Source organism: Psammomys obesus, unplaced genomic scaffold, assembly GCF_907164565.1.
Source record: "Psammomys obesus unplaced genomic scaffold, mPsaObe1.curated_primary_1811, whole genome shotgun sequence".
NCBI lineage: Eukaryota > Metazoa > Chordata > Mammalia > Rodentia > Muridae > Psammomys > Psammomys obesus.
In genome coordinates, this window is record NW_026596443.1 from 4378272 (window position 1) to 4403464 (window position 25193).

Genomic DNA, 25193 nt, shown 5'->3' on the forward strand with positions numbered 1-25193 from the left:
AAAAAAAAAAACAAAAATTCTTCAAGGGGATCAGTTGAGAAACTGAAACAATAACCCAGAGAAACAAATGGCAGTTTCCCCAGAGGGAGGTGGCAGCAGTAAGTACACAGATCTGGTATCTCTACGATGATCACTAGAAATAGATGATGGACAAGACATAAGTATGGAAGCCGGAAAGAAGTTGAGATGTTTTAGGGTTAGGAATGTAACTCAGTGGTAGATCATTTGCCCAACATCCTGAAGGCTCTGATTCTCTGGTACAACTATGTAGGCATAATGTAATTGTGTAATTCAAATGCTGGTTTCTGTACCCCTCATGTCTGGTTGCAATCCTTGTTCTGAGATCTCCTGTGTAAACATTGCTCCCCAATTGTCCCCTGATATGCCAATAAAACAACTTACAGCCAATGGCTGAGCAGGGGAGAGAATAGAGTTGGACTTGCTGCCAGCCAGAGGAAGAGGAGTTAGAGGAAAAAGAGGGGATGGAGCCACAGGAGAGATCCAGGGGACATCAGGAGAGGAGCTGGAGTGCTACAAAATGCAAGTATCTCTGAAAGGTATGCTGGGAGGAAACCAGATTAACTTAGAAGGTTAAGAATAGAGAAATAACTGTGAAGCTTATTAAAAATTATATAACAGAGTCTCTATTTGTGTGATAACTGGGTTAAGAAAGAAAATAAGAGGGCTAGAGAGGTGGCTCAGAGATTAGGAGCACTGGCTGTTCTTCCAAAGGTCCTGAGTTCAATTCCCAGCAACCACATGGTGGCTCACAACCATCTATAATGAGATCTGGTGCCCTCTTCTGGTGTGTAGGCATACATGCAGGCAGAATATTGTATAAATAATAAATAAATCTTTAAAAAAAAAAAAAAGAAAGAAAATAAGAAACAAACACGGTTTTATAAAAATAACATTAACACAACTACTAAAAAAAAAAGTAATTAGGCACAGTGGCATTCACCTGTAATCCAGCTACTTGAGAGATAGAGGTAGAAGGGTTTTGATTTGAGGCCACCCTGGGCCATATTGTTGAATTCTGAGTCTGTCTGAGCTATGTAATAAAATCATGTCTCAAAAAGCAAAATTAGGTACAAAAGCAAACAAAACCAAAACAAAAAGGTATGGTGGCACACACTTGTATTCCTAGTATTTGAGAGGCTGTGGCAGAAGAATCAATGCAAGTGTGAGGCTAGCTTCACCTTCAAAGTGAACTCTGAGCCAGCCAGTGCCACAGTGCTACATAGCAAGACTTTGTCTCAAGAAATAAAATAAAATAAATAAAATAAAAATAAAATAAAAATTTGGCCTGAGAAGCGAGCAGGAGTTGGCCTGATGGGATCTGAAGGGCTCAGCTCACACATGGACTGTGTAGATTTTGAGATGTCTACGTGGCTTTTGGGTATGGGATGGTGACACATCCCTGTAATCCTAGATAATCAGGAGGATGAGGCAGGAGAATCACAAGCTTGCATAACTTAGATTCTGTCTACAAGAAGAAAAGGAGGAGGAAGGGGAGAAAGGGGGAAGAAGAGGGAAGTAAGACAGGGCAACAGAACAACATAGTAAGTAAAGATGCCAGCCCCCAAGTCTGACAGCCTGAATTCAGTCTTCGAGACCCACACGGGGAGAGAGCCAACTCCTGCAAGTTGTTCTCTGGCCTTCACACATACATCATAGTATGCAAGCACATTGTGCACGTGTACACACACAAACCATAAAGTAAAATTAAATGCAAAAAGACTGGGGTATAAGAAACTGGATTCAGACAGTGCTGGTCCAAACCTCAGCTGTCAGGAGGTTGCTGTCCTGCAGGTGGTATGGAAAGATCTGGCTCCCCAGAACATCTAGCTGTTTCTAGGTGAGCTTTCAAGATCTCAGGCCATATCAGTGCCCAGCTCAGCTCCAGGCCTCTCAGAGAGGCAAGCCTGTAAAATGAGCAGGCCTGCAGAGGCGAGAGCTATGGAAGGGGTAGCCAGAAGCAGACAGACATGTGTTCTTTGAGTGACATCTCCAGCAAGGGCCAGGCAACCATCATCACTTCCAAACTACCACAGTACGACAAGAGATACCCAGGCCTAAAGAAAACTGCTTACCTGTTAAGCTTGGCTTTAAGATGGCATCATGAAGTGACAGCCCAAATGTTGCTTTCTTTGGATTTTTCTTCTCAGGCTGTAGACTCATTTGCACAGCCAGGAGGGGGCCTAACAAATTGTGATGAGACCAGCAGTCAAGCCTGGTCAGAGTCTGGTCTTAGCGATGCAGATTTAGTTAGTATAAGGGGGACCTGCAGGAGGCAGCCTGACCATTTGAAAATGACGAGGATGGAGATAGCAGAGCATTTGTTTAGCATGGGCTAAGGCTCTAAATTTTTCCACAGCATGAGGGCAGAGCCCAAAAGCAAAACTACAAGAACTGACTAAACAGTGCCTATGCTGGGTCCCTGTTGTCAGCTTCCCATTTTACGGCCTGTTTCAGGGGAAGGTGCACAAACCTCCGAAGGACCCTGATTCCTTATGGCTCATTCAGACATCTTCCATCCAAAGATCTCCAGTGGCAATCTCAGACTCCCCGGCTCCCAGGGAAGTTTCCATCTATGGCTTGGAAGTCTTAAGGTCAAATCTGAAGGCTGCTCTTAGCAGAGAGGTGTCTTCCCCATTGCCTGGAATTCATCTTCCCACTTCTGCCCTCTGGTAGGGGAGCTAAGCCTGCCGCATGCCTGCCCCTTGCAGACATGGCCCAGCAGAACTAGCCCATGGCCTGGAGCTGATAGGAGCTGCTGCCCACCAGTTCTTTACACTGGCACATTTCACAGCTGGCTGCTTATAAGAACTTTGCTATTCCTTCTTCTTCTTCTATTCCCCCACCTGCCTTGCCTCCTAGACAGATAATCAGAGCAGAACCCTCTGATGTTGGGTCAAGATTTTTCTCGAGGGTGGGAGCTGGAGAGATGGCTCAACTGTTAAGAGTGCTGGCTGCTCTTCTGAAAAACCCAGGTTCCATTACCAGCACCCTCCTTGTAGCTCACAGAAACTCCAGTTCCAGGGAATCTGACGCCCTCTTGTAGATGACATGGGCACTGCACACGTATGGGGCACATGCAAGCGAAACATCCAAACACTTTTTCTTAAGTTTAAAAATATATTTCCTTGGGCCTAACAGATAAAAAGTGGTTAAAATGCTTTCCTAACATGTATGAAACCCTGGGTTCCATCCCCAACACAGCAAACTAAAGTTCAAACTCACCGCAAAATAAGTTAAATCCAAAATCAAGTTCCTATTGCCCACAGCTAATAGTTAGCTTGCCGCTCAGGTCTGAGAGAAGGGTGCCCGCAACTTTCTAGAGGCCCCGGAACTATCTTCTCTTCCCACCCAACCCCCAGCCTGGAACAAACCCCAGGCCTAACAAAGCCAGAGTCTTGAAGGCCATATTCCTACAGGGCTAGGTACCCAATGGGACTGCAGTCACTCCTGCACAGCCATCTGCCTGACCCTTTGTGACCTACCTCTCCCTTGACTGTGGAGAGGGACAGGCAAAACAGAGACCCCTTTACCTGACACAGGCTACCTCAGACTCAGGCCACAAGTTCTCCAGAAGCTGTAGCCATAGGGGCACTCTGCTCCCAGGTCTGAGCACCCGCTACAGAGCAGCAACGGAAACTGTAGCTGCCCCACCCCATCCCCTACACACATCCTGGTGGAATGAGGCACTGTGGCTCTTTACAGAAATACAGAAGGGGGTCTTATGAACAGCCCCATCTCACCCAGGCAAGCCTATTTTGCCAGCCACAGGAACAGTTCCTCATAGCCTCTGAATGCTGCTTGGCCTGGACCATTTGAAACCAGAGATGAGGCGGTCACAAAGTCTCATCTCTCTTGAGGAAGTGACTTCCAAGCTCTCAGGCCCTCAAGACCTCAAGGAGCTGTGCTGCCCTTTGGTCAGAGTAGCAGCTTGAGTCTCCCTCTGCCACTCCACCTACTCATGGCCAGACCAGTTGGGAAGGTTGGGCAGGTATGTCAAGGAGATTTGGCTCAGCCTTTGTTTAAAACAAAAACAAAACAAAACAAAAAAAAAAAAAAAAAAAAAAAACACCTCAACACACACACACACACACACACACACAGACTCCTTCATCCTCAGCTGGGCCAACCAGACTTTATTGAAGTATTTGGCACAGTCTCAGCCCTGCAGCTGAGGGCACCGCCACTGTGCAACACACGAAAATAGCTGTTAGGTGAGAGCAATAACTTAACGTGGAGGATGCTCCAGTGTGGGGAGAGACCAGCACTGAGAAGCCTCCCAGCTCTGCAATGTAGGATCTAAGGCACTTAGGGATCCAGAGAATACACTGGGACGGGGGCACCTCTACACGGGGGAGGGGGCTCAGAAGCCAGACAAACCAAGCAGGGAATTCACACATAACATGGAGAGGTTGGGACCACTGGAGGGTGTGGTGAAAACAGTGACAGGAATGCCCTGTGCATCCCCTCAAGTCCCCTTAGCCCCCCAAACTCCTGACACTGCCCCTCCTCCAACCCTAGCGCAACAGGCCACCCTGATTTCTCTCCAGCAGGAGAGATACAGGTGTCCGTGCTCTGCCAATCTGGGGAGAGGTGCTGAGGTGGTGAAGGCCATGTAAAATCACACTGCTCCCTTCCCAGTTGCTCCTAGGCAAGATGCCTAACTGGGCATCTGCCCTGGCAGCCTAAGGCTCAAAAACGTGTGTGTGCCAGTGGTCTGCGTACAGGCAGCTTCCTGGCCTGCCTAGTCTCGGGACCTGGGACAATTTATTCACGCTGGCTACAAACAATCCGTCAGGAGGCATTGATGAACTGCTCCAGGTGTGAACAAACAAGAGCAGAAGCTCGACAGAAAACAAGGGGCAGAAACTTCCTCAAACCTCAAACATGCCACAGAAGTGGCATATATATATATATATATATATATATATATATATATATATATATATATATATATTTCAAGGTGCTGTTTTTGGACTATGAAGATTTTAGGGGGCAGAGTTGACAGCCAGCCTCACAATTCCCAGAGGTGAATTCACAGGGTGGGTGAGGTGTTTCCCACCAACCAGCTCCCTAGCCCAGGTCCCAGGCTGGACAGTCTAGTGCAGCCTCCAACTCCAGGTTCAGCGGTCCAGGAGCTCAACAGTATGGGAGACAGGCCACTAACAGAGACCTGTGGGGTCGGGAATGTAGCATGAAGACAAGGCGGCAGCCGGACATACTGACCTTTCACCTGCCGCTGGGAGGACACACAAGGAGAGCCCTGCCCAGCAGCTGGAAAACAAGGGAAGAGTCCTTGTTGAGAGATTACCACATCCTGCCTCCAGCAATAAGAACTAGCAGCTACCTCAGAAAGAGGGCACAGAGCGTCGGGAGAATCCCAAGGGGCCCTTTAACTATGCCACTTCTCCCGCATAAGGAGACAAATGATGTTGATTAGCCCAGCAAGACCTTAAATCCAAAAGGCCAGACTCCGGGGGAATGAAACATAATCATACTATAGGAACCTTGAAGACAAATCACACATATAAATCCTCAGGTCAGGGCTTCTGGAAAACACATGTTTAAAAAAAAAAAAAAAACCAAAGGTTTGAGGTCAGAGTCATCGGCCTGCGATGAGGGGAGTAGAGCCGAGAGAAGCACTTAAGGGTGGGGAGCTGGGGATCTCAACCCCAGCTCCAATGTAAAAGTCTTTTCCAGCAGTTGCCGAGGCTTTCAGAGGAGTTACACTTGGCTGATGATCTCTCCATTCTCAGGCACAAAGACTTGCACAGGAGCCCCATCTGGTGACCTCCGGAGTACACACACTGGAGGTACCTGCCACAGGCAAGGAGAGAGGAGAGGGCAGGTGAGTAAGCTGGGGGTTATGTCAGAATGCGGGCTCAGTCACAGCGTTCTTTTTACTTAAAGGCAGACCACCAAAAGTGAAGCCTTGCTGGTCTGCTGCTGCCCTCCCCAGGAATAATGTTCCCAGGTACCACGCCTGAGCCACTGACCGCTCTAGGTTCTTTGGGGTGTGACGGGCACCCTGACCTTCTTCCCCACCTTTCCTGCGCTCATGTCTCATCATCGTCCCTGTCTGGCAGGTTGGGATGGGCCAAGCCTAGACCAAAGACAGGCCCAAGCTCGCAGGAAGGGAAAGGCACGTCGGCTGGAGGGTGGAGAGCCTGGGACTGGGCCAGGGTGCTGCCCAGCCAGGGATGGCAGCTGCAACAGCTCAAAGAACCCGGGGGAGGGGAGGGTGAGCAGCTGGGCTGCTGGGAATCTGGGGTCTCAAAGAAGCAGCCTGTTGGTAACTTCTAGAGCGTGTCCCCTGCATAGCCCTCTGAATCAGGAAGGGAGAATAAAGAAAGGATTCATGCCTGCTAGCCTCACTCTCAGAATGAAGAAACGGGGCTTACAGAAACCAAGACTGCCCCCCTAGCCAAAGTCAGAGTGTTCTTAATCCTACATACTTCCGATACAGCCTACCCCCAGCCCCTGCCGCTGGGAGCCTCGGTGACACAGCTATCACTGATCTGGCTCTCTGGCGCATCGCTGTAAATCATTTTAGCCTCTTATCCATCCTGTGAGAGGGATCATTTACTATGCCCATCTTTTAGAGTGGGAAACAGAAGCCTAAGAGTAACCCTTGGAGCCATAGAGCTAGAGTGGGGCTGGGATTAGAACCTGGTACTCTTGCTATGGGACCATCTGCTTCTCAGCCTCAGGGGGCTATTTTCTACACACCCATTTTCCAGATGCCTCAAGTCAGGAAATTCCAGGGGTTAATTTGGGTTCACATTTGATTATGAGGAAGTTTATCTGTTCTGTGAATCATCTGTGAAGCCGTTGGGGGGAAATCTCTCAGCTATCTGTGCGAACGATCTCTACCAGGGGACACTGGTATGTGCTCTTGCATTAGAAACTAGACACTGCAAACACAATTAAGAGGCACCTCAGGGAAGTCAAAAGTACCTTCCAAAGCCAAGAGGACATATCCTTTTTTTTGGCCAAATTTTCCAAATTGGGGATTATGCAGCGGCGGCCTGCTGGTCTACCGTCTTTCCTCAGGGGAAGGCGTACCTGTGCCCGGGATCCGGAGGCCCGCCCGAAGCTCTCCCTCCCGGGAGGCAGACTCCTGACACGGAAAGCCCCTTGGCGGTCGAGCGAGTGGGGGCGGCTGCTCCGGAGTCGTGCCCGCTCATGCCACCACTTGAGCTCCTCCGAGACGGCTGCCTTGCTGAGTCCCCGGCCCGCAGGACTGTCCTTCAGGGAGGGCGTGCGCACTATGCGGCTGTGGGAGGGCACCAGCCGCTGGTAGCGCAGGGGTGCCCCTTCCTCGTCATAGGCAGCCCCCAGGGCTGCATGGCACAGCTCCCACTCGCCCGGCGGCAGGTGGCCCTCGGCCACCATCACATAGCGCCCCGTTGGGAAGTACCCAGGGGGCAGCAGAAGTTTAGGGTAGTGAGTGGTCAGCTCTCTGCCACAGGCTGGGCCCCAGGCCCCACGGTGGCAAGGTGGCTCAGGGGGACAGAGGGGCCGCAGAAAGGAGATGTCTGGACTGCTGCTGCCGGGCGAGGTGGGATGGGAGACGCTGGAGACATCAGAGCCGCTGTCTTCAGAGCAGGAGTGGCAGGCAGGGTGTGGCAGCGGGGGCTTGCTGGGCGCGAAGCAGGAGTCTGGCACGGTCACCGTGTAATGAGTGGGGCGCCGGCGGGGAAAGGCGCTGCGACCTCGGCCCTCCGCACCTGCTCGGAAGGAGTCCACCCTGAAGAGGAAAACAGGAAAGCACTGAATTGGGGAGGGGCCACATCGGGGTCATGAGTCTTGACCTTGGAGGCCCGTGTTCAGTCCCAAGGCCAAGGCAAAGAACATGTCCTAGGTTCTACTGAGGTCAGGCCTCCTCAGAGCAGACAACCCAATCTGGTCCTAATATGCAGAGGTAGCACATTTCCCCCCATCAAGCCATTGCTGTACTGCTCTTGCTCCATTTACACACACACACACACACACACACACACGGTTCCTTCCAGCCTTTTCCACACATCAAGATAAACGGATGCCTGACCCACAAATTAGTCCCTTGCATAAAACAGGTAAATATTACATAGAACACATCCCGTAGATTTTAAATAATACTTGTAATTCCTAATACAGTGAGTGCTATGTAACTACTGTACTACTGAGAGATATTTTTAGAAAAATCGACAAGAATCTGATGAACAGGGAATGTGGCTCAGAGTTAAGAACACTTGCTTAACATGCACAAAGTCCCAGGTTCAATCCCCAGCCCTGCAAAAAGAATTTGTACATGTTTGAAACATATGCTGATTTTAAAAATATATATTTATGTTTATTTTATGTACATTGGTGTTTTGCCTGCACGTGTGTCTGTGTGAGGGTGTCGGATTCCCTGAGACTGGAGTGACAGACAGTAGTGAGCTGCCATGAGGGTGCTGGGAACTGAACCCTGGTTTTCCAGAAGAACAGCCAGTGCTCTTAACCAGTGAGCCTCCACTCCAGGCCTCATATGTTAATTATTTTTTTCTTTTTTATGTATTTTGGAAGTTGATTCAATCCACTGATAGGAAGAACCAACATTCTGCTATATCCATGTCACATTTTCAGCCAGCTAGGACACAGTATATTCGGTACCATTTCATACAGACACTGTTTGGTTAGACAGTGTCAAGCATCTAACCTAAATGTGAAAAGCTTTCATGTGTTCCAAAGAGCAGGTGCATACCAAGCAGGATCGGGGAGGGCTAAAATCTAGTGTCTTTTCCCCCTCTCCTCCCCCCTTCTCCCCCTCAGTTTATATTCTGGGCAAGGGGCTGGGTTGCCCTTTAACATTTTTGCGCAAAGGCATTGTTTATGAAATGACCTCAGTAAGCAGGTAAGGTATAAGATACATTGCTTTCCTTCTGACCTGTTCAGTGCTGCCTGATAAGGCTTTGGTGGTACCGGCTTGCTATGATTAATGCTACTTCTCATACCTCATTGACTGAAACAATTACCAGATAGCCCAGGCTTGGAAAGAAACATACAATTCATTTTCATTCTTCAGAGGTTTTGTATTTGCCAACCCACCTACTTGCTAAAACTGATCTGCTAATTCCAAAATCATCATACACAGCGTGTTTGCGATGGCTAATCTTGTCAGCTTGACAGACTCTAGACTCACCTCCAAGACAGACCTCTGGGTGCATCGGTGAGGGGGTTTCTACACTGGGTTAGTTGAAGTGAGAAGACCCACCATAAATATGGGTACCATCTTCCCATGGGCCAGAGGCCTGGGCTGAATTAAAGGACAGAGAGCGGGAACCAGCCTTCACATCTCTCTGCTTCCCGGCTGCAGGTGCACTGTGACCAGCTGCCTCACCCTCCTGACACCAGAATGGGCGGCACCTCAAACTGGCAGCCAGAATAAACCCTTCTTTCCTGAGGCGCCTTCATCAGGCATTCTGTCCCAGCACTGAAGGAGAATCGTAACTGATGTGTGTTCACAGTCATTTGATGCAGCAGAGACTTGGGAGTGTTTTAAGTACACCTGACTCCAGCAGAGGCGGAGGCAGGAGGATGGTGAGTTCCAGGCCAGGCTAGACTTCTTAGGGAACTCTTACTTACCAACAAACAACAAAAGATAGTTGGGGGCATGCAGAGAGCTTCTCCATCATTCGTGAGGCCCTGGGCTTCAGCCCCAGCTGTGCCCACGATGAAATAGAATTAAATAGAAGTTCATGTGCTGCCATCTTATTCCATCCTTTCCACTTCCTGTGGCATTACTTAGTGTACGGGAGGGGCAGGAACTTTATTATTTGTTTGTTTGTTTGCTTGCTTGCTTATTTGTTTTGAGACAGGGTCTCTCAGTGATGCTCATTCTGTCCTGGGCCTTGCTCTGTAGACCAGGCTGGTCTGGAATGCACAGAGATCCACCTGCCTCTGTCTCCCGAGTGCTGGGAAGCACTACCATACCTGGCTGGTTTATATTTAAAATGGCCCCACAAGCGATGCTGAAGTGCTCTCGGCAGTTTCTAAGCACAGGAACACTGTGAAGTGCCTTGCAGAGATGGTTAAGACTGCTAAGCCAACTTCATTCTGAGTTACAGTGTCATTGGGCATAGGTTCAGTGGCAATGAAGCCACAGATACATTAATAAGGTATCCTTCAACATAAACTGTCTTTAAACAGAAACTCGGGCTCAACAAGGTTACATACACTAATCAGTTAATGAGCAACACTATCCCCATCACCTATTTCCCTATGGGACAGTGGTTCCCAGCCTTCCTAAAGCTGTGACCCTTGAACTCAGTTCCTCATGTTGTGGTGACCCCCAACCATAAAATTATTTTCGCTGCTACTTCATAACTGGAATTATGCTACTCTTATTAATTGTAATGTAAATACCTGTGGTTTTTGATGATCTTATGTGACCCCTGTGAAAGGATCATTCAACTCCTCCCTCAAGGGGTCATGACGCACAGGCTGAGAACCACTGCTGCAGGAGCTTGTGTGTTTACAGTAATGTTATAGAATGTAACTATCATAAGTAATGAGAACCAACTGTACATCAATTGAAAGGGAGAACTACACATTGTCAGCGACCAATAATAAACCAGTATCCATCAGGGCAAGAAAACAGGGCAAGGTTGGAAACCTCAGGCCAAGTTCTGCTTCCTTAGCAGAGCGTCATGCTTTTGGCTCTGCTGAGAATCAACCTCTTTGGAAAGGCGCCCCAGAGAGGGACACGAAAAGGAGCAACCAGGGCACTGGGGCTATGTCACTCAAGGCCTTTCAGCTGTACTGTGCCACTTGGGATGGGAACAGGATGCCCCCTGCACCGCTTGGGTAGCCGTCTTACCTCAGAGACTGGCCCCTCCTGCCCTGTATCTCAGGGGTGGCTGGGGCACTGGTGCGGCCCTGCCGCTGTCCAGGAACATTTCGGATGGGGACCACGTGGTAGGAGGCAGGATCCGGCAGCCACAGGCTGGAAGAGCTGGGCTGGTCCTGAGGAGTGGTGGCGGGGCTGCTGCAAAGGGATTGAAGACACGTCAGTGACAGTGATGTCTTTATAGCCCCAGTCCCAGCCACACTATCACTTTCCACCTGTTCTGGGCTCTCCCTTCCTCCCCAGTCTGACCTGGACTCGCTACTGAGCTCAGAAGACTTCCTAGGCTTCTCATAGGGGTGGTCCAGGCTGGTCTCCTTCCATGGACTGTTTTGGATTGGGGCCCGCTCCAGGCTGCCAGACTCAGGTCCTGTTGGCTGCAGGCCCTCGAGGCTCTGGGGTGGGTGAGGCCGTGAAGGTGGTGTCGCTGGGTACTCTGGGGGAGGTTTTGGCGCTTGGGAATCTTTTGCAGGGGTAGAAAAGGCAGAGGCTGGGGAAACCGGCTCAGCGAGAACCTCCACAGCCTGTGCCTTGCTCTCCCTCTTCAATGCTTTGACCTACTGCTCCAGGCCATAGCCCCAATCCCAGATAAGAAAAGCTGTTTTGTTTTTCTTTGGGACTCCCTCCCTCCCAGTCCTGTTTTAATTTTACACCTGCTTCCTCTTCCTCTCTACACTCTACTTTCTAGCATTTGCTCATAGTGCCTATCTGCAAATACCTAGTTTTCTTCTTACTGCTTCGCCTAAGTGCCCTGTTTCCTTATTGGCCTGGGCACACCCTGGGCAGGCCTGCATCACCTTCTCAGTGCACTCTGACCCTGATATTCTCAGGGCTTTTAAACCAGGTCTTTAATCCACAGTCTTGTACTTCCTCCCCAGCACTACCTTTTTAACCACGGCAATGGTTTTAAGTAGCCCATTCACTGGCCCTAACTAGCTCCACCCAAAATACAACCTCAGAGTGAAGGAGAAACACCCAGGGTTAATAGGCCAGGCTAGTGCTCAGCCCTTTCTCATCAAAAGGCTCCACTGAGAGAGGAGCTCAGCACATCCCCCACCCTCAACAGGGCATGTGCCTGGACACACAGACACTGACATCAGAGCTGGGAAAGACCCTTAGCTGGGACCCCTGCCTTCATCGGCACCCTAAACTCTCCGGGTCCACTGGAGTCCTCACTAGGAAACTCTGCAAATGCCCAGTCTTGACTGTGTTCCCAGACTGTCCATCTCACCTTCCTCCAGGAGTAGCCCATCGGACAGGGAGCTGTCATCAGAGACACTGAGGTCTGGAACAATCAAGGGAGGAAAGAGAAGTGAGACAATTAGCCCAGCGTTAAGCACCAGTAAGCAAACCCAAGCCCAGGTTCCGTCCCGGGAGAGGACAGAACCTAAATTTCCCAAGGAACTATCCCCTAAGTGCTGAATAATGATTCAGGAACTTATTCCTTGGTGGTAGCAAAAAAGGTTCACAAATTATGGGGTGGGAGAAAGGAGTTGCCTCTAAGTTTAACCACAGGACCTTGAATAAGCGATTTCAATGCCCTAGACCAAGGTCTCTTCATCTGCCAACAAAAGCAGGGCTCACAGGTTATAAAAGGGGAAGGCCAAAAGCCATTTCAGAAGGAACATAGGATGAAAAGCATTTTGCCAGTGTGTCTTCAAACATCACAAAGGCAGCTCAGCCCCACGGGCTCAAATAGAAAAATTACTGTAGTATCCACAAGAACACTGGAGGCAGGGGTCTGGGCTGTGGGGAACATGAGGCCAACTTATGTCAGGGTCTGGCCAGCTGACCCTAAGAAGAGTCATGTCTTAGGGCTCTGTGAGGTGCCTGAGGGAAACGAAGCATGGCAGTTCCTCGTGAAACAACTGCAGCTGCCACTCAGGAAATTGGGGGGGACCTTATTTTTGCTTTTGCCACTGAACAGATGTACTGCTTTGGAGGGTGAGGCTAAGTCTGTGTGACCCAGATGGAACCCAGAAAGCATTTAACTGTTTGAAAATTAAGATGAGAAAACAATAATGGCTAACATTTCTACTGTGCCAATACCTTCCTAAATAAATTCCTAAATATGTTTCATACACTAATTCATGTAATCCCCATAAGCTAAGATAGATACAAATCCATGTAACTGAGGAAACTCAGTCTTAGCCCACCTAGCAAGGAGATTTGGGTCCATCCATCAGAAGGCTGCTGATGAAGACAGGGCCTGTTGCTCTAAGCCGTGGCCCCTGATTAGTTCTCCTGACAGCCAGCACAGGTCACCACCAGAAAGTTCTAATAGCAAACAATAGCAACCATCCTGCAATCTGCTATGGCTGGCACAGCCCAGCCTTAGCGGTCACACTTTTAATCCCAGCACTCAGGAGACAGAGACAGCCTGATCTACAGAGCAAGTTCCAGGATAGCCAGGCTTACACAGAGAAACCCTGTCTTGAAAAAAAAAAATCAAAAGAGAGAGGGGGTTGGGGGAGCTGGGAAACTTTGTCCACAGACCAGAACTAATTTCACTGGTGAAGCTGTATAGAGACGCAGCTACAGATTTGTGTTAGTTGGGTAAGACACCCTATGAGCCACAAAGTCTAAAACGATTTGCTATCCAGATCTTTATGGAGAAAATTGTCGTGGCAGTTCTCATCCTCTGCAGCTGAGCAGCCCCAGTACCCAGCCAAGACTCTGAGTAGCTAACAGGTAACCTTTGCTTTGGGGTTCAGTGGAAGAGAAACCCTCTAATTGAATTCTGGTTCTCTGGTGTCTTTTACAAAACTTTTAGGAATAAAGCTTTTTTTTTTTTTGCAAATGTCAAGTTGAAGAAATGATCCAAGAAATGATCTCACAGTCCACTAGTGTAATGTGGGTTCAAAGAGAATGTAAAGGCCCGTGAAGAAAGCCATCACTACCCATCACCTCTACTAGTAACCTAAGCAAGACCATCAGTTCGGTGGGCCAAAAGGTGCACTGCTAGGAGGGAAGTCTGGAGAAATGTCGGCTTCGCAGTGGTGGAAGCTCGGGGGACAAGCTGGCTGAAATGCTCAACTCTCAGCCCTGTCCCATCAGTCCCGGGTCACCCTTGTCCTGCTCTGTCTACCATGACTCTCCCTTGACAGCCATGGCAGGACACCCCAGGCAGAGATGTAACTATAAAGACATACTTACAAAGCTACCCTGCCCAGCAAAGCATGCCATGCAATATGAGGCTACTCTAACTCAAGTTAAAAACCCAGTTCCTCGGTCACAGGGGCATAGTGTCCAATGTTCAGTAGCTACACCCTGCTAATAGTTACCACGGACAGCACAACATTTTCATCACCACTGAGTCCCTTGTTGCTTGAGACTGCCATTGCCAATCGACAAACACAGACTGAGCACCACTGCATGAGAGGAATACAAAGGATGGTTCTTGGGCTCAACACCTGACGACTCCTTGCCACCTGCAGAGAACTAACTAATTATCCTCCCCTGGCTAATTACTTTCTCAAATTGAATAACCTTGTGTGCAAAAGTGGTGGGTGGGGTTTCATTTTGATTTCTTTCTTTCTTTTTTTTTTTTTGGTTTGTTTGCTTATTTTTCCTTCTTAATTCAAAACACCCTCTAGCCTCAAACTAATTATTAATCTCTCTCTCTACTTCCTCCTTTCCAGGTGAGTACAACTGACAGAGGAGCCATAAACAGGACCAACTACTCCAGAACCAACTCCCTTTAATCTCCCAAATTGGGACACTAGAACCCAGAACCTCAGGCCCGTCTGGAGGACAGGGTGTGTGCTGGAGCCACACAAGTCACTGGCTGTGCCAGCTCTGCACTCTGTTTTCTCTTGGCCCTGAGAATATCAGCCTTCCCTCCTACACAGGGTTAAGCCAGAGCCCTAGGCATGTCCTGGCCTGCTTCCTGGCTTCCAACAAGGAGTGTCATCAGTCGCAACGGCAGCAGTAGTGACATTCCCCCTAAAGCCCCACTCTGAGCAGAAGCTCCTGGCAATGGCAACACCTATGGGCAGAGGAGCCTCTGAACAATACATGCTGGAGGGACCAGAAGGGAGGAGACCAACTGGGACAGGACACATCTCACCACTAATGGATCCTTCAAGTACAGAGGTGGCCCTTGGGGAGCACTATGCCTTGGCCAATAGTTGCCTTACCATACCCAGGGCCTGTGAGAGTGGTGTCCTACATTGGGGCCAGAGGCACTGGAAGCCTGGCCACCAGGCTCCAGGTCAGTCTAATGCTTTTCTGGGTCTCCTGTTCAGCCATGATATACAAGAACATGTTATTTTTTGCCATCTACTCCAGGCTTCCAAGGGTGACCTGGCTGGCATCTGCTCACACACTTCTCACGGGTGCTGAAAGCGATGCCTGCTTGAGGCATGAAGCATGGGGACCTCACACTTCTACTCTGTGTCCAGCCAGAGAAGAGAACAGCCGGTGTGTGGGAATGGATGGACAGGCATGGGGGAGGCTGTTGCTCCCTAGGCTGAGTCTGAGGCTCTGGCTGAAGGCCACGATGAACAGCAGCTGGTCCCTTGCACCGTTTCCTTCAGGCACAGCCAGAGCCAGGGCCAGGGCCAGAGATTCCTGGGAGCAGGGAGTGGAAGAGTGGAGGCTACAAGTCCTGACCTGACAAGCAGGATTTGGGTCAGAGCAAAGGAAAACAGTCCCAGCTCGGGTCTCAAAAGCACTCACTGGACGCTCACCAGACTGGACACACTGCAGTCATTTTTGGCTGGCTCTGGTTCTGAGGTACCTCACAGCCTCATCTCTGGGTCTGGGCTCAGACACTAAGCTACAAGAACGATTCAGCAACCTTGACCATGCCAGCTGCAGACACCGATGAAACTATAGGGGTACAACTGATTTCAGTCTAAACACCCATGAGTAGGGGCCATTGAAACCATCAGTAACTGGCTACCCATAGCAACAACCAATCCTTAGAGATTCCCAAATTGAGCTAGAGAACCGTACAGGAACGCTGAGCCTTTAGCTTGCTGCATTTTCTCTAAAGATAATATTCGAGTTTGAATAAACCCTAGGATTATGATCGAACAGAGAAATGCCTTCTGTTTATAAAGTCTTATGGAAGTGGTGTTCAACATGGGAGATGCAGAAGGAAGGAAGAAATGGGATGGAGAAGGTCTCTCAGGGTGGAGACACCTTGGTAAGGTAGACGGGTTAAAAAAAAAGAGTCTGTGTGGGCACTCCTAGGAAGGAGCGCGCCAGTGGCACCACCGTGAGACATTAACACAGGTACTAGCCAAAAGCATGATGCAAAATAGAGTGCAGGGCTGCGCCGGCAGTCCCACAAGAGCTGTGTGAGGCCAAATGGCTCAGGACAGTGGGCTCACCTCTGCCCAGGGAGGACACGGTGGTGGGAGGGGGCTCACTGTTCCGCCGCCGATCGCCCAGGCGGCGCTGAAGCTCCCGCAGCTTCTTCTCCTCCTGCAGCGCCGCGTGCTTCCGCTGTCTGCGCGCCTGTCGGCTGAGGTTCTCCTCTGCACACAGCCTGCGAGCCGCCTCGGTGATCTGAAGCTGCAAAGCCAACTGGCGCTCCAGGCTGCTCAGGGGGTCCTGAGGGAAGGGTTGGCAGTGAGGGCCAGGAGGGTCCTTGGCGCTCGGGAGACAGAAAACTCCAAGTAGCTCTGACCCGGTGGTGGACAGACAGCAACGTCCAGGGACACACAGCTAAGGGTGGGGCGTTGGGAGGGCCCAGAGCCAACTTGTCAATTGCGAAAAGTTGACTTGAGTGTACCACTCCAGCTACCTGCTGTGCTGGGCTGGGAGAGGACTTAAGTGGGACACTTTTCTTCCTGACCCCAAAGGACCAAATTTGTCAACCCATGGGAATCTCTCCAAAGGGAAGGTCAACTACGGCCAGAGCCGCCCTCACCTAGGAGGAGAAAGGGCAGGCCTCGCCACACCAACCTCCCTGAACAGAGAACTGCCTCTTTAGGTTGGTTATTGGTATTCAGAATCCTCTGCCCAATCCACTGGGCCCAAGCCTAGTGTCTTCTCTTGAGCCCCCAGCTCTCCAGCTGCAGAGGTGGCATGTTTACTCAGAGCCATCTGGACTACTTGTGAGCAGCCAGCACCCACACTGGATAACACATTGCCAGAGCACTGGACTGCTTCAGCAGTGAGCCTCTGGGGATCAGGCTAAGCGACCACCGTGGCTGGAGTCCCTTACCTCTTTGTGTAGGGCCCACTCATCCAGCTTGTACGCTGCTCCAATCCTGCGCCGGACCTTGGGGGCCTTCTCACCTGGCTTAAGGGGATACTCTGCTGGCAAAGTACCAGTCAGCTCCTAGAGGGGAGCAGAGTCGATCAAGTCAGGCCCCTCTCCACATGCCCAGCCCTTGACCAACCATTTAAAACTTAGCATCTATCTCCACATTTTAGGAGCCTGACATTCCAGAGGCCTTTGAAATGGCTAGGCCATTTGTAACCCTGCCCACCTCATCCTATCATGCCACAGTTGTCTTTTTATTCCCATCCTTCTGCCTTCTCTGCCTTCTTCCCTCTGGTCACTTCCTACAGAGGGCCACCCTGACCCAAGGTACAATTATCAAATGTGCTTCCATCTCTCTGGCTCCTCTGCAGCTATCTTCCCTTCCTATCCTGGACCCCTCTACCCAGGGTCCAGGTCAAACCCACAGGAGACAGACTCTAGGCCAAGACCTCAGTCTAATTTCCAATCCCTTCAAAGATGGGGCTCAATATCCCAAAACATAGTTCCAGGGCTCTTCAAATCAACCCTAAGCGTGTGGGGGCAGGGACTCCAGGGGCCTCACCGCCTCCCTCAAGCAGAGTCTTCGAAGCTCCTCCAAGCAGGCCTCCAGTCTCGATTCCAGGGCCCTTTGTTGCTTGCGCACTGCGTTGGTCAGCTCTTTCACTGGAGAGACAGGGCTGTCTGGGCCTGCAGGAGCACAGCGGACACTTGCTCAGGAACTCTGAAGCAAGGCATCCCTAGGACGCTGCTGACCACCTCTGGGAGAGCACACACCCACACAGTCTTATGTTTGCCCACAAATTACAGGCTAACTGCCTCGGTTTGTGTCACAACCACAAAACATCATGTCTCCTGGCTGCCCAAAGGTTGGTAGCATTATAGTTCAAAGGAAGAGCTGTCCCCCCAGGTGATCTGTGGGGGGAGGGACTCATGGCCAGAACTTTGTCTCTTTCTGCTCCTCTTCCTCCTCCCCTGTCAACCAAAACCAGGCCAGACCAGACCCACAGGCTCAGGCTTAGTAGAGAGACAGAACATCAACACTAGCTAGATAAGAGCTTTCAGCTTCTTAGTAAGCGCTGGGGCTGAAGTTGGACATGGCAGATCCCTGCCCCAGATAAGACGGAAACTCCTGGCTAGTGCCTTCCAGCAAGGAAAACTGCAATTCCTTGAGGTGCCAGACCTTCCAGTCCCTCACTTATTCAGCAAGAGCCTTCCTCAGCTTCCTTCCTTTCTCAGCCCTTTGGGAGTTTTAGCCTAACTAGCTCAGTGCCTACAGACTCACTCTGGAGTCAGGGACCAGAGCAGGGGAATTTCCTAGACCCACTCACCAGACTGCAGGATGATGCCGCTGTCGGTGTCACTGACCTCATCCTTACTCTCCATGATGAGTTTCTGGGAGGAGGGGACACTGAGGAAGGAGGGGCTGCGCTGGTCCCAGCCTGGGCCAGAATGTGTAGGTAGCCTGGAGTTTTCCCAGCTTTTAAGAGAAGATAACAACAACAAAAACACTATGAAGCCTCCTGTGGCTCAATGCTCAAGGATGGGGGGAATGGAAGTAAGGACTGTGTTTCTGTGATCTGGGGTGAGGGGCTCTCAGCGGGCTCTCTGGGGTAGGGGGCATTCTGAGGGTGCAGCCTAGCTCCCCCCATTAGGTCTCCTCCCTAGAAAGTCCTATGGGTCCAAAGGGGTTTACTGCACTAGTGACTGTACAAAAACAAGAGAGAGAGATAAGAAGAAAAGGAGGAGACAGGAAGGTGGGACAGGATGGCAGAGCAAGGAGATGACAAGCTGTCTTCATGAGGTATGGACTACTGGTCCACTGGTTGATGGCACTGCAAGAAAATGGCTGGCAGTGAGCACAAAGCCAAGGCTAGTCTGGGGCCCAAGGACCAGTGCACCATGCTATCTGACCTGGTCATTCACCTGTTGGCAGGGAAATGAGAGAGCTGTACTGAATCCCAAATCACCAGTTATACCCAGGAGACTTAGGGGGAGTTAACATGCAACCCCTACACCCCACCGTTAGGATGGACACAACGGCAGACCGGAAGCTATCAAGAACAGAAAGGGAAATACCAGCTTCTCTGCTTCCCTATGGTGGTTCAGGTACAACCAGCAAACCACGCACCAAAACAACCCCTGTGACCAGCCCATCTCTTTCTCAAACCTACCCCCTCAGTGGGATCCCAGCTGGCCAGGCTGGCAGCTGGTGGTTACAGCAGGGGCGGGGAAGGGAGGGTGGAACGCAGGCGGAGGTCTGGAAGGGGAGGCCAGCCACCTCCTCACTGAGTCAGCCCATTGAGCAAGAGTCCAAAAGTCCTTCAGAGTTTCTGTCTGGGGCTCATCCTGCTGCCTCCACAGAGCACAAGGGCTGCAGGGCAGGGGGAAGGGGGGCTTCGTCCCTGCGTGACAGACACCAGAGCCGAATGGCAGAGAGGAGGGGGTACAACTGTCAGCTAAGCTCCCCCACGTCTGCCAACTGAGCCCGAAGAGCTTTAGTGACTCGGTAAACAGCGCAGCTTATCAATGGGCAAGCAAAGGGTTAAAACCATGAAAACTGACGTGTACTTTATAAGTCTGGACTTTGAATTTTCCAAGCAAGTCTAGAGAATGAAGTCGAGAACAAAAGAAATAAAAGTTGATGCGGTGGCTTTACAAACACACTGAAGACTGGTCCTGCAACCCCTGGAACTTGCAGAAAGCCAGGGTGCTGGTTAGTATACAGTGTCCATTTACCTAAAATCCTTGCTCTTTGTAGCCCAGAGAAGCAGGCAGCTGGGCCTTCCTCTCACCCTCCCCAGAAGAGGACAAGAGCCTCTTAAATAAGCTAAGAAGCAGGACCAAGACTATCTAGCAGGGCTGGCAGCTGGCACCTGGAGCCTTTCGATTTGGACAGAGGGAGGAGGCAGGTGGGAGTGGAAGCCATCAATTAGTCACACTTGTTAATTAATTATTAACCACTAAGAAGTTGTCTTGAAAGACTGAAACAACTAGGGTCCTGCCTGGGGCGGGGGGGGGGGGGGGGGGCGCTCAGACTGTTGCAGACAAGAGGGGCACTCCTTCTGAGACTAAGGGGTGCCTTAACATGCCTTCTCTAACTTCCCTCTCCTCTAGGCTCTGGTGGGACAAAACCTATGATGCAGGGTCATAGGTGCTCACTTGCTGCTCCAAGGAGGGCAAAGAGCACAGGCTCAGAGGCCCGGATTCCACGCTCAGTTGTGCACCTTCCTGAGACAGTCAAGAAAGCTCTCCGGCTTCCTAAGCCCCACTTTTCCTCACAAGAACAAGAAACATCAGATAGGCCTAAGGCCATCCCCAGACCCTATATCTGACTTAGGACCTTCTGGGCAACACCAGGCTGAGAATGATACCTATACAGACATAGTGCATAGCTCTCCAAAATGGGGAACTTTCCCCAGAGTCCACAGGGGCTGCCCAGGCCCCACCCAGGAGAGCTCGAGCTTAGGTGTGGAAGGTCAGTTAAGGGTAGTTCAGAGAGCATACCCACTCCCCCTCAACTCAGGAGTCTCTGTCCCACTGGCCCTCTGAGCCAGCCCAGATGCAACCCATCTACCCAAAGCTATCCCTAGACAAAGCCAGCGGGAGAAAGAAAGGCTTAGAAGGAAGGGAACTGCCAGCATGCTTTTCCTCAGGGAAGCCTTTGGGAACCCTCCCCATCACTAGCGTGCCCCCAAAGCCAGGTCCTGTATCCCAGCTCATCTCTGTTGGAAACTTTCACCGGCTCACAGAGACAGCCCTGTTTCCACAAACCCAGTAGCAGTCCCTGTTACCACTGAGCCCGGACATGACCTTAGGGGAAGGAGCATGATAGCTCCGTCTGGCTGGGACTCCTTCCATTTCCTGGTCTGCCTGCTGCTCAACCCCAAAGACCAGCCTCACCCACCCTACTCTCACCTGCTCCAGAGTTCACGCCTGACCAGGGAAGACTCTGGCTCCCAGATCAGGGTTTTGAGGCACCTTTCATGCCACCTTGGGGTCTCCCGGGTCACAAGCTGGCCACCTGGTACTCTTTCTCTGAGCAAGCTCTCCACACGCTGCTGGCCGGCCCCTGGCTCTCCCTCTCATCAGGTCCCGCCTGCCTGTTGTCCCTCCCAGGCTGCCGGGCCAGGGGAACCAGGTTACTTGTTATGACTTGAGTCAGAGGGGAGGAGCAGGTGAGCAACTCCTTCCCTGAACTAATCCGGCTGCTGGCAGTTGCCGGTAGGCAGCTCCTAGGCCTCTGCACTTCCGGGCCGATGGGGAGCAGGGAAAAGGGGTTCCCCATGAAAGAGAACTAGAAAGCAGCAGAGTCAAGTTTCCATAGCCACAAAGAACCCTAATATAGTGTGCTGAGCTATGGAATACTTCAGTGCGCTCCTGTCCTGTCTGGCTTTTAAGACTTGCCTCCCTTGTACCCCATTTCTTTTTCTAGAAATTGAGGAATGTTAAACAACCCCCCCCCCAAATAGAGTAAAAAACTCACTGTCCGCAGGGAGCATCATTGGGAAACCTACAGACTCACAACGTCACTGCTCTCCTTACACAAAGGGACGAGGACCACAGTCTCAGTCTTTCCCAAATTAGGATTTTAAAACCTCAAGACTGAGTTGGGGGTTGTGGCAGGCACCTGTAGCAACTTGCAGTCCCAACTACTTGTGAGGGAGGATCACATGAGCTCACAGACTGAGGACCAGCCTGGGGAACAGTGCAAGATACTATCTAAACAAACAGACAACAAAAACAGAAGGAAAAAACAGCTGTGAACGTCCATAACTCATTAGTAGATTACAAGCCCAGAGGTCTTTGGTTCTAAAACCCAGGACCTCAAAACGAAAGAAAACCAAATGGACAACAAAAACAGGCCAGAATTGCTTTTGCAGACCCTCCAGGGTGCTAGAGATGGAGGACCAGGCTGTTTTCTTCTATCCCAGCAACATCAAGAGCGTCATATCCCACTTGTAACATACATCCACACCCAGCAATGCTGTCCACAGGGCACTGACCCAAACAGCCTAGCCATCCCTTATTCCATACAAGGGCCACAGTAACCTCCAATCCTTAGCCCACTCTCCAAACGCAAGAGATCAGTCACTAAAATGGAAAATTGGTCCCTGAAAAGTCAGCCTCCGGGCCCCTCAAGAGAACAAGTTTGCAGAATTCATTGCTTTGGAGTGGTGAGCAGAGCTGAGGCTGCTTGCTGCCTGTCCCTAGAGGCTAGAAATTTTTAGCAGACTGGCCTATATCTCTTAAGTCTTTGTCCCATCGTCTTCCATCCTCCACTTCTGCGACCCAAGTCTCGGCACTCAGTCTACACCCAATTTGCTCCCTTCTCCCAGCCCCTATGGAGCGGTCCTCACTCTCCATGCCCTCGCAGGCTGCTAAGAATCTGCTGTGCGGTTATGTCACAGCCCGCCACCACCCTTCACCAACAACCCCATTCCTTCTACACACAACCCCCCCTCCCATACCTTCACATTCCTGTACACACCCTCTTTCCAAACAATGCTAGCTAGCCCCAGAGTCCTACAGGCTGACCACCTCCTCCAAGCAGAGGCCGAGGGGCCCTCACAGGGGACAGTCCCTTCCCACTGTGGGGAGCATGCTCTCTGAACCTCCCGAAGAACGCACAGCCCTTCCCATCCCCCCTCCCAGTCCTGCACAATACTTCGGTTCCCTTCCCATCCCCCAACAGGTTTATACACTCTTCCCGTGTCTGCGAGGGGCTGACTCTGGGCTTGAGCTGGCTTGGCCCATCCCCCCAGCTCCAAACGGGGGCTGTGGCGGTTCCTAGAATCAGCGCACAGCTCAGTTTTTTATGCCGAAATGCAGTTCTGAAACCACAAAAACATAACACGTACACTTCGTTAACTAACATCAAACAGGACCTAGCAATGGGTCACCTCAAACAACCGATGAATGAAACTATTTACAGATACCCAACCTCGAGGGAAAGTCACGGGTATTGCTGCTGCTGCAGCCTGAAGTGTAAGTTTTGGACCCAATTAAGAACCCTGGCCTCAGGTAACCCCATCTGAATTCAGGGACAAAAAGTGAAATCGGGTTAAGGCCTGTTCACTCCGGCACATAAATTTCTTAAACTGTCTTCCAAGAAAAGCCTCCAGGCCTTCACTAATGATTCTTACTGCTTGAAACCAGCTTTTCAAGAATGGGCTTGAGCAGAAGCCAGGTCAGTGGATATCACAAACTCGAACCCCCTGGAGCAGAACATAATACCCCCCCACACACACACACCCAAAGAAATATGCAACCTGCAAAGAGGCAAGCCTGGCCACCAACCAGCAACTTCCTCAGTCCCACATCGCACTGATCAGGGAGGAAGATCTTCATTTATTGCTCCTGGCTTCCTTGCAGGTCAGCTGTGCAATGGACTTTTTTTTTTTCCTCAGAAACCCAGTGTTGGTACAGGCTTCTGTTGAAGGTGAGTAGCAGGCCCCTTGCGCACTAACAAACGGACTTAGAGACCAACCTGTTTGCACTGACCCTTAACTTTTAATACTCCAAGAATACTCAGCATTCCCCAACCCAACAGACTCTAAGGTTTGGAACGAGGCTGACAAACCAGCAGTCCTCCTGCCAAGCACGGGATTGGTGAGGGACAACACCAAGGGAGAGGCGGACACTCTGGGGGGAGCTTGCAACTTGGAAAACCGGAAGCTGGCTTTCCTTGATCCTAAGTCCCAGAGCACTGGCAACCAGGAAGACCAGACACAGGTTGAGGAAGTGGTTCCCTTGCATAGCACTGAAACCCTGTCGAGGTGGAAGACAGCCCTTCCAGCGAAAACCATCTCTTCATGTCCAAACTCTTCTACAGACCTGTAGCCAGCCACACTCAGCGTCCCCACGCACTCCCCTCTGCCTCGACGTTCCTTCTTTTAGGTTTCTGGGATACTCTAGGAGTCAAAAGTTTTTTAAGTCCCTTAACCTTACCATCTCCACATCCCCAACAGCACCTAGCAAAGTACAGCTACCAGCATTCCCACAACTTTACTTAATGAATCAACAAATCAATGGCCAGCCGCGGGAGCTCACAGCCGGGAAGAGAAGGCTGGGAAATCAGTCGGGGGCTCTCCGGCCAGGAGAGGTGGAGGAGCAGCCCCCGTTATGTTTTCTTCCTCCACTCTTCTCTCTGGCCGCTGGCAAAGGTGTTCACCTCCACTGAGCCAGGGTGGAGAACTCGGGCTAGCCAGGGATGCACCCTTCAAAGAAACCTCCAAGGCTCTCCGTAAAAAGACCCTTTGTCCTGCCCCCCCCAGCCCCTCCCCCACCGCGCCCTCTCCTTCCAGGCCGGCCTGGGACTCCAGCTCCTTTTGTTCGCCTGCTTTCTAGCTTCCCGGAACCTGGCCAGGAGATCCACCGGCCTGGGGAGAGAGGGTCGGAGGAGAAAGGTTGAGCCGTTGGAAACGGCTTTGGGGTAGAAATTCGGGAATTCTCGACCTTTTGGTAAAATTACCCCCTTTCCCTGCAAAGCCCCCTTTGCTGAAGATGAAGACAGCTGTTCAGGGGCTCGATACCCACCCACCCACCCCCGTTCCCCGAGCCAGGTTCACTAAGTTTCCGCCTTACCTGTCCCACGGAGCTCTGGCGCCCCGAGCCTGTCCCCACGCCCCCCGCGCCCGCCGCGCAGCTTCAGGACCTGTTGGTCCCGCCCATCTTCCCTTTCCCCAAGGCTCCCCCGGGCCTCCCCTCCCCGGAGGTATTTCATTTAACTTCGGCATTTGCAGCATCCCAAATGTTAAAGATCCCAAGACATCTGTCCCCTGGGGCATACCAAAGGCCCAGTGGAGAGAGGGGAAGATGCTAGAAGGGATTCGAGATTCTGGTCCCAGAGGCGGGGAGGGCCTCACCCTGGGATGGGACAGTGCCAGCCCGGGTGTGCGCCCTGCGGGAAGGGCAGCAGGAGGGGCGACGCTGCCCCCTATCTCCCGCATCTGGGCGGCCGGGTGGCGGGACACCCCCGACTAGGCCAGTTTCCCAAATCTGGGCGGGACGAGGCTCGACTAGTGGTCCTAGGGCCGCCTTTCATCCCTTCGCTCAGCCCTGCTGGGGCCAGTTTTCATTCCGGAG

General features: G+C 51.2%; 1 protein-coding gene across 3 annotated transcripts; it reads right to left on the reverse strand.

Annotated features, from left to right (window-relative positions):
* Nucleotides 1-4139: 4139 nt before the first annotated feature.
* Inava (innate immunity activator) lies at nt 4140-21184 on the reverse strand. 3 transcript variants are annotated; one of them, XM_055598238.1, is made up of 10 exons: nt 21024-21184; nt 18437-18585; nt 17671-17795; nt 17067-17183; nt 16228-16450; nt 12120-12173; nt 11141-11351; nt 10862-11026; nt 7084-7768; nt 4140-5835 (listed from the first exon to the last, which is right to left on the reverse strand). In XM_055598238.1, the coding sequence occupies exons 2-10, from the start codon at nt 18489-18491 to the stop codon at nt 5743-5745; spliced, it is 1728 nt and encodes a 575-aa protein (XP_055454213.1). In that variant the 5' UTR covers nt 18492-18585; nt 21024-21184; the 3' UTR covers nt 4140-5742. The 3 variants fall into 3 exon arrangements, with proteins under 3 accessions (XP_055454213.1, XP_055454211.1, XP_055454210.1); XM_055598236.1 differs by having other exon boundaries at nt 10862-11029; XM_055598235.1 differs by lacking the exon at nt 21024-21184 and having other exon boundaries at nt 10862-11029; nt 11141-11324; nt 18437-18560.
* Between the last annotated feature and the right edge of the window lie 4009 nt (nt 21185-25193).

Excerpts from the sequence above, each read along its gene's own strand:
- Inava (XM_055598236.1), bottom strand. The coding sequence starts at position 18,491 with ATGGAGAGTAAGGATGAGGTCAGTGACACCGACAGCGGCATCATCCTG. Across the intron at positions 16,451-17,066 it reads AGTGGGCCCTACACAAAGAG|GACCCCCTGAGCAGCCTGGA; the intron begins GTAAGGGACTCC and ends CCCTTCCCTCAG. Across the intron at positions 11,352-12,119 it reads TGGGCTACTCCTGGAGGAAG|ATTCCCAAGCGCCAAAACCT; the intron begins GTGAGATGGACA and ends CCCCTGCAAAAG.